The sequence below is a fragment of the Sinocyclocheilus anshuiensis genome, unplaced genomic scaffold, assembly GCF_001515605.1.
Source record: "Sinocyclocheilus anshuiensis isolate Anshui unplaced genomic scaffold, SAMN03320099.WGS_v1.1 scaffold874, whole genome shotgun sequence".
NCBI lineage: Eukaryota > Metazoa > Chordata > Actinopteri > Cypriniformes > Cyprinidae > Sinocyclocheilus > Sinocyclocheilus anshuiensis.
The window spans coordinates 1,317,628-1,326,203 of record NW_015538065.1 but is presented as its reverse complement, the minus strand read 5'-3'; the positions used below and the strand labels follow the sequence as shown (position 1 = coordinate 1,326,203).

General features: G+C 38.0%; 2 protein-coding genes across 2 annotated transcripts in view; both read right to left on the bottom strand.

Moving 5' to 3' along the window:
* Positions 1 to 2,649, bottom strand: part of tnfsf12 (TNF superfamily member 12) — a 17,012-nt gene extending 14,363 nt beyond the window's left edge. The window contains exon 1 of the mRNA XM_016479633.1: positions 2,021 to 2,649. Coding sequence (XP_016335119.1) covers positions 2,021 to 2,239 — 219 coding nt within the window. The 5' untranslated portion in view covers positions 2,240 to 2,649. The remainder of the gene's footprint in view (positions 1 to 2,020) is intronic.
* A 2,111-nt stretch (positions 2,650 to 4,760) lies between these two features.
* Positions 4,761 to 8,576, bottom strand: part of sat2a.1 (spermidine/spermine N1-acetyltransferase family member 2a, tandem duplicate 1) — a 5,157-nt gene continuing 1,341 nt past the window's right edge. The window contains exons 2-6 of the mRNA XM_016479632.1: positions 8,100 to 8,151; positions 7,881 to 7,964; positions 6,432 to 6,533; positions 6,297 to 6,337; positions 4,761 to 6,151 (exon numbers count right to left, since the gene is read on the bottom strand). Of these exons, the coding sequence (XP_016335118.1) occupies positions 5,978 to 6,151; positions 6,297 to 6,337; positions 6,432 to 6,533; positions 7,881 to 7,964; positions 8,100 to 8,151 (453 nt within the window). The 3' untranslated portion in view covers positions 4,761 to 5,977. The remainder of the gene's footprint in view (positions 6,152 to 6,296; positions 6,338 to 6,431; positions 6,534 to 7,880; positions 7,965 to 8,099; positions 8,152 to 8,576) is intronic.

Genomic DNA, 8,576 nt, shown 5'->3' with positions numbered 1-8,576 from the left:
CTCATAATTTTTACTCATAAAGAGTAATACATGATTCGGAACTGCAATGTGTCTACTTTTTTTTGTGTGCACTCACAATATCAACAAAACGTTGTGCTTTTATAAAATAAAGAAAACAAACACGATGCGCTTTCTGCCGTCTCGTCTTGAACAGGAGCGCTTACAAAAATGAACTCAGCAAATACATGCCTCACAGACATGATAAATATATCTATAGAAAGCTTTAAATTGTTACTTCACAAAAAACTGTAAAAAAAAAAAAAAAAACTTATTTTTTTTTTACATAAAATTATTGTTAAAACAATTGAAAAGTATAAAAACTTCAGAAATATTAATTTTTATTGAATATATGACCTTTTATAGTCATCTTATAATTTTTTTTTTTAAATAGTCTTTTTTACCATACCTGTCAACCCTCCCGTTTTTCCCGGGATTCTTCTGTATTTTACCATTCTATCCCTCTATCATCCCGTTTAAATATTTTCCCGTATTTTTAATCTTTCTATTTTAAAAAATTCCACTTGGCGTATTTTATGTTTGCTACATTCGCTTCCGGTAAAACTACTGTAATTTGTAAGGGCCAAACCTCATTATATGAATAATCACGACAACAAATTCCAAGGTTGTCCAGTTGCCAGATCTTCTATGAAACGCATCTTTCTCACATGATCGATGCATACCAATTTCAACCCATTTGTCCCCTCAACTTGGCAACCGACAGCCCAGTGATGCTATTGATATGTGCGCAGGTAGTACCAGGGCTAGGAAACAATGGGAGATCAGGTGGTGCTCCAGTGAAAAAAACTAAATATACATGTAAATTAAGATATAGCTCACACTTCAAAAGGCTATTTAATTGATTAAATATGAGCGCTGCAAGTTTCAAAGTCAGGTGCTGCACTGCTTTGTTTACTGCGGTTACCGGGGAAACAGCTATATTCCTGGCGAAAAGCGCCACCTGCTGGCAGAGAATGAATTTGCATTTTTCAATAAGCCCTTCTGCTGTTTAGACCAAAGCCAAAAACGACCCTTATTTTTATGCAGAAAACACGCAGTTGTAAATGTGAACTGGTGGATCGACAAGAAGATAATGAATTATAAAACTCTAAAGATATAGACTATACTAAGATATATTTGTTACTAAATGAATATAATTGTTTGATAATAATTGTTTAAATTAATATAATATAAAAAATTGTTACTTTTGACTCCGTGTTCAGCACGAATCATCTCATTATAACAAAGTGATGATGCGTTGTGGAGCGTACATAACTTTACTGATAATAACGTATCTTTGTGATTTCGCGATGAACTGAGATGAATGACAGCTTTTTGGTTATTATGAACGGAGCGCTCTTTGCGCCATAGCAACGGACGCCTATAGGCATATACATATATATAAAATCCTGTTCCAGTAAATAAAACCATGCTCATAACGACAACAACATAGGCTACTCATGACAAAGTTGCCCATCTGTATATGAGGGCAAGCTCTAAATGGTAGCTTACGAGTTGCAAATGATTTAACCATAATTACACAAACGCTTTTACGAGACGCGATGCTTAAAAGGCAATGTCAATTGGCTTCGAAACGCCCTCGTGCCAAGCAGTCTAAGATTTCCAGTAAATTGCCCTAAACATGGAGCAAAATTGGCAACAGAACCATCACACTTGGCAGCGACTTTAGAAACTAAATAGGCCATAATTCACAGCACCCCGCGCGCAAAGTCTGGAAGGGTCATAAAACGCGTCCCGCAGACCCCCAGCGGTGCCGCAGCTGTATGTTTGTATAATCAAGTGCCTCGAAATTATACTATTACATTCTTCTTGATAGCCTATACCTCCCCAAAAAGGACTTGCAAAGGGCTTTCAAGCTCAGGACCAATAACCTACCTCGTGATTACAAGAAAGAAAAGGCATAATTGCAAAGTCACTGCGTGATTAGTGAGAAATTTTTTGACAAATGTGCTTGGGAATGCATGCATGCATCTGACGTGCACTTAAAAGACATCGCGTTTACCTGCTCTAAGCGCTCCTGCAGAGTTTGGAAAGACCTCGACAGGTCCCGCGTTTGTCGCATTGTCCACGCTGTAAATATGGCACTGCACACGGCCAGGGACAGCGCGAGCACGGCCATGAGCGACCAAACCAAGCGCAGTGTGCGGATCCTTGGTCTCCTCTGAAGAATTCGCTGCATTGTTGCGCACACGGGTCGTTTACCGTTCTGGAGCTTCCACATCAATCATTCTGTCCATATTCCACGAGAACATCTCTGAGCCTCTCTGGTAGGTCCCATGCGCGAGAGCTTCTCCCAGTCAGAGCGCAAATGCAGCTGTTGCAGCGCGGTCAACGCAAACCTGGTTGCAATCGTTGCGAGATTGACCCAGCAAATCAGTCGCCGCTGTCAATGCTTTGCTATATGCAGAGCTGTCTGCGTTTATTGCATAAACTGGCCCGAATGGAACAGCAATATTCCTCTCATTCCTGTGCAGAGAGTTGACAGTAGCGCAGCAACACTGTGTGGTTTGGATTTTACTCGCATCTTACGGAGACCTGATTCTTTGGCATGAGTTCCTCGTGTTCTCTTAGACAAATAAATCATGGTCTAAGTCCATAAGAGGTGTCATTTCAAAGCACTTCTGCGTCCATGTGCTCAAGTAGCGTTTATTGCATAAACTGGCCCAAATGGAACAGCAATATTCCTCTTATTCCTGTGCAGAGAGTTGACAGTAGCACAGCAACACTGTGGGATTTGGATTTTATTCGCATCTTCCAGAGACCTGATTCTTTGGCATGACTTCCTCGTGTTCTCTTTGACAAATAGATCATGGTCTAGTCCATACGAGGTGTCATTTCAAAGCACTTCTGCGTCCATGTGCTTAAGTATGCACTGCAGGGAAGTGAGTCCTGCACAGCAGTGGAAAACAGATTTCCTTCCCCCCTCGTGCGGTGCCAAGTATTCTTATTCTGTAGCGAAATCCTATTTAGCTCTGTCCTGCCTCAAATCAACAAGTGCGCTTGTCCGCGTGTCTTTTTCTAGAAGCCTGGTTGAACTGGTTGTTCTCTAAGGTTTTACAAAGTTTGACCATGGATTAATGGAGTAAAGAGTGCCGATTAAATTATCACCGCACCGACATTAAAGTAAAAAAGGTTTGTCCCTATTTTACCCAGCACTGGGTTGTATTTAACCCAGCATTTTTTAGAGTGTAAGAGAAAATGTATTATAAGAAAGAAAATAGCTGCATAAATTCTTCAAGGGGCAATTAGTCTCTTTTCCGATTCAAATTAGACCAATCTACATTTTTATGTAACCGACTTAATGACCAGTTATTAAGACTTATGACCAGTCTTGTAAAAATTAGATGACTAACTTCTAACACTAGTCTAAGCATTTATGCAATCAACCACATGCACTATTTCATAACAAAAAAACTCCAGCAATACACATTTATATTCTTTTTGTAACATGAATCAGCTCATAAAACCATATAGTAGGCATATAAATACACTTTGTGCGTGCTCTGTTGCAGGGGTTATTCAAATATGAACCTGTACTACCTTCAAATGACATGTAAATTGTTTGCTTTTTTCTGTCAGGACCACTATCGTCAAAGATGATTGACAATTAGCATACAGTTTGGATTGGCGGTATGGCTCTGTTCTGGGCAAGAACTCCCTGCGCATCCACGCAGCCTAGCATGGATGAGAGCAGGGAGAGCAGCAATAACCCCCCCAGGGTAAACAGAACAGAACCAACATAAATGTATTGCAGATATTGTTAAAGTTCAATCATTTTATGTACACATTTTAGAATTAGTCTGATTCAAGGAGAATCAGAAGGCTGAATCCCGACTGACAGAGGAGGAGCTGGGGATGGAGGAGGGTAATTAGCTATTGAGCAATGCGAAAACTGCTGATAATACTGAGGGACCTTATATATGAATGCTTAGGTGTCGTAGTCCTATAGGTAGATGGGGATCAGCTGATGCGAGCTTGACTAACGTGACCTGCCAGAACTAACGCTACGCTTGATATCTTTGAATCCTAATGTAATATTTTGTATAGGCTTTTCCTGGTGTCTTTTTTTTTAATCTCCTCTATGGTTTGTAAAATGACAAACAGCACAGTCTAATCATTGCTTAATCATTTCCTAACATAAATGTCAATATTGTGAAGATGTCTAATTTTGCTCTCCCTTTTCCCTTCCAAAAATCCCAAACAACTGGATGGTTTCCTGGCAGTGAGTTTGATTATTATGAGTCGGAAAATGAGCCTGGGTCTGATTCACAGCGTTTTGACTTACTTGGTTTTTTACGAAACGTTGGCCTGTCAATCGGTTGAGCATTTAAAGGATTAAATTAAACCACATATGCACGTCACAACTGTTGTCTAGGTTGTTTTTAACATTGAAATACTACTTGAATTCCTCAGTGAAGTGCGCGCTGGAAAAAGTCCTAAATGTGGTATATCGTTAATGGCTTCTCCGGGTGACCACTTGATGTCGCTGTTGCCTAAAGTGTGGCAAGTGCAACATGTAGTTGGCGTATCAGCAGCTTGGAAATGTGGTGATGTGCAGGCCAAATGTGAATCCTGCTTCCAGTTACGATTAATCTTATGGTCATTGATTCAGAAGTGAGCTTTGATGGCATTTACGGTGTTTATTTTATGATTACTTGTGCATAGTTTTGTTAAACACTAATCTAGATCACAATGTTTAAAAAGCTTTGTCAAGTAAAAACACATGTAGCAAAACCATGGACAAATGTACTTTTATCAATGGCCGATAGAACAACAGACTCCACAGTACATTGGATACAGCAGCTTGTAACAATGTAACTTTTTTTTTTTTTTTTTTTGCCATCTTTACGATGAGGCTACACAGATGTTCTCTAAAGTGCTACACAATAACAGTTCCATCCCAACAGGTCATAAAATGTTACTAATTACTAACTAAATTTAGAGACTGAGGTACTTACGGGTTGTATGTTGTTCACACTTATGATGTATTCAGTAACAGCACAAGATTTTCTTGCCAAATACCTTTTGGCAATAAACATCAAATATCTGGTTACTAAAAATTGCACACAAATAATCTACAAGGTAAAGTTAAAAAAAAAAAAAAAAAAGTAAACTTCAGAAAAGCAAAATCCAAGCATGGTTTCACTAACCAATAACAAATAGGATTTAGCTAATTGTAGTGCATTATTCTACTTTTAGTGAGATTATTCTCGGTTATGACTGGTAACAGTTACCAATAGTTAGTCAAGAAAAGTATGTGGCTCATATCTTTGCATCTGCAGCATAAACAGACACATCTTCATGTTCTAGGTGGCTGTGAATCTTGTGGACCGATCAGTGCTTCATATATATTACAACATAGTTTAAGAACACTACTTGTGTATAATTTTAGATCAAGTGGTTTTGTGAGCGAGACCGACTAGATGTTCAAACGTACAAATAAATATTCAAATGTACAAATAAAATGACACGTTATATATGGCTAAATACTCAAATGACTATTTAAATAGAACATCTAAGAACAAGTTCTAAATTCTAAATACATACGATTGTAACAGCACCATCTGTAACAATTTCACTTCCACTCTTTCCACTAGTAGAAAAATGATTATGTAATAATATGCCCAATATAGATGTGATTCCTAATAACACAACAGTGCACTTCTGAATCTTTGGTTAGGCCAGACTTCCCAATTTAAATGTGTAGAATGAATCAATGTGTAATGCACTTTTTGAGGCAACATAAATAAGCAGCATCTTCTGTATGGTGTTCTCTGTAATAATGCTCGTCTATATCACCTCATAAAGTTGCAGAAAATGTATGCAGGATATGAGCATGGTTACTTATTCCATTTTCCCCATTTTAACTGGTAGTTTACTGTCTTCCTGTGTTTATCAAACAGCTTGTTACTTGTGGCTCTGGTCAGGGGTTGACGGGGGAATCTATGTGCTTCAAAATTTAAAGGTCCCCCTGGGCCAAGTGTTCAAGGGCATCGCCCTCACAGTGCATGCAGTGATAGCCGAGGTCAGAGGTCACATCCCAGCAGCCCTGCTTTAGGTAGAAGTCAAGAGATGATTTGTTCCAGTCCAGCACAGTGAAATTCAGCTGGGTGCAGCCAGCAGCCAGACCAAGCTGAGGGTGATCATAATCACAAACATGTCAAATCGTACACAATCAACAATAATCTAATTCTCAATTTGTTAACAGATTCCTTGCTAATGCATTATGATCGTGTGCCATATGTTGCTATTACCTAGTATAAATAAACACCCCTCACCTGGGAAACTTTGGACATCAGAGCCTTGCCCATGTCTTTCCCTGGAAATACTCACAGAAAATCATTAATCAGTCAAAGGGCTTACAATTTATTTTCAATTCAAATAAACAAAAGCACACAGTGTGGTTTCCTTACCTCTGAACTCTGGCATCACATACAGATCCTCCATGTACACCGCCCGACCTTTCCATGAACTGTATGTGTAGAAGTACAGGGAGTAACCAACCTTGGTGTGACCTGTAAAGAGATATACATACATGAATCATCTCTGTCAGCTTGATGGCTAAAATAAAAAAAAATAACACTAATGTTAACACCAAGGTAAATACAAAACTCAAACATACCAGGCAAACAATATCAAGTTGTAAAACATAAAGTTACCACAGTTAGCACATTTAGCCAGGCACTTAAGAGAATAGTTCACTAAAAAATTTAATTTTACACTCAGGCAGATTGAGATGAGTTTTTCTTCATCGGAACAGATTTGGAGAAATGTAGCATTGCATCCCTTGCTCAATGGATCCTCTGCAGTGAATGGGTGCCGTAAGACTGAGCTGATAAAAACGTCACAACAATACACAAGTAATCCACACGACTCCAGTCCATCAATTTGAAATGAATGTCCTCTATCCATAATCTTGCTTTCTCCTGTGAAAAAGTCATCTCTGAATCTTAATCAGGAGAGAAATATGCACAGATCAAGCACTGTTTACAAGCAAAACCAGCCCAAAACAGTTCTAAATATGTCGGTGGATTTTACTGTGAGAGGACAGGGGATGGACTTTTTCACTGGAGGAAACATTATGGACTTGTATTTGGTCGGAAGCAACACTTTCAAGATACAAATTATTGAAAAATTTGTTTCTTACAAACATGCAGCTTTTCACATTGTAATACTTTAATTGATGGATTGGAGCCTTGTGGATTATTGTGATGTTTTTATCAGCTGTTTGGACTCTCATTCTGACGGCACCCATTTATTCACTGGAGAGGATCCATTGGTGAGCAAGTGATGTAATGTAAAATTTCTCCAAATCTGTTCTGATGAAGAAACAAACTCATTTACATCTTAGATGGCCTGCATGGTGAGTAAATTGTCGAATTTTCCTTTTTTGGGTAAACTAGTCATGCATGGATAAATGCCACAATATATATATATATATATATATATATATATTTATATTTATTGATTGTTGTGGCATTCGTTGTCCTGCAGTAGGATACAAATTTGTTATCTAATCTGGGCATGTGTGTCATGTCTAGCCTGAGTGCATAGTTGTTACATAATCTTGTTTGCACTTTTTTCCTCTTTGAATGTACTTCCTCACAGTTACATATACATTTTCTACACCATTTTAAAGCAACATTGCCACAGCATATATGTATACATTCAAAGAGGAAAAAAGGGCAAACAAGATTATGTAACAACTATGCACTCAGGCTAGACATGACACACATGGCCAGATTAGATAACAAATGTGTATCCTACTGCAGGACAACGCAGAAGAACAGCAGATTTTATTTCATGTTGTAATAGGATTGTTGATCCAAGATAAATGCTAAATCAAGGTTCTTTTTTCTCACCCTCTCTAGACTTATGGTGCTCTGGCACTTCAGCAATAATTCCATGGAAAAAAGGGTTTTTAGAGAATCCATCCTGCTCCAGATCTACAGTAGAGAAGCATGATTGGCTTTAAATTCTTTTAAAAAAGCTTTAAATTCTTACTAAAGCAATCCACAGGATTAATTATTCCAAGCAAATCATTGTACTTGGTATGGGAGAGATGTGACAATCAGGCCTACCTCGTTGTGTAATCTTGACCTGGTCAGAAACTTTCTCATACTCTGCCAGTTCCTAATATGAATGATTTGACAATAGAAAGAGTTTTAGTGACAAGCCAATTTTCTTCACTTCGCAAGCACATGATGCATACATGATGACATTAATATGGTTAAAAATGAAAAAAATGACTAATAAGCCAATAAAAAGTTTCTTATCCACACTACATCAAGGCAGTCATTTAATCTTAAACTCACATTGCACCACGTGGATGAAGCACATTTTTGCTGGAGAAAAACATTTCCCACCTATTGTACATATGAAGTCATATAAAATATTTGTAAAGAAATTGCTTAGAAATTGCACAGAAGAAAGCATGGATGCAATTCAAGCAGGCACAATAGCAAATATTACAGTTTTTATTTAGATGTTAAAGGGGTCATATGATGCTGCTAAAAAGAACATTATTTTGTGTATTTGGTGTAATGAAATGTGTTTAT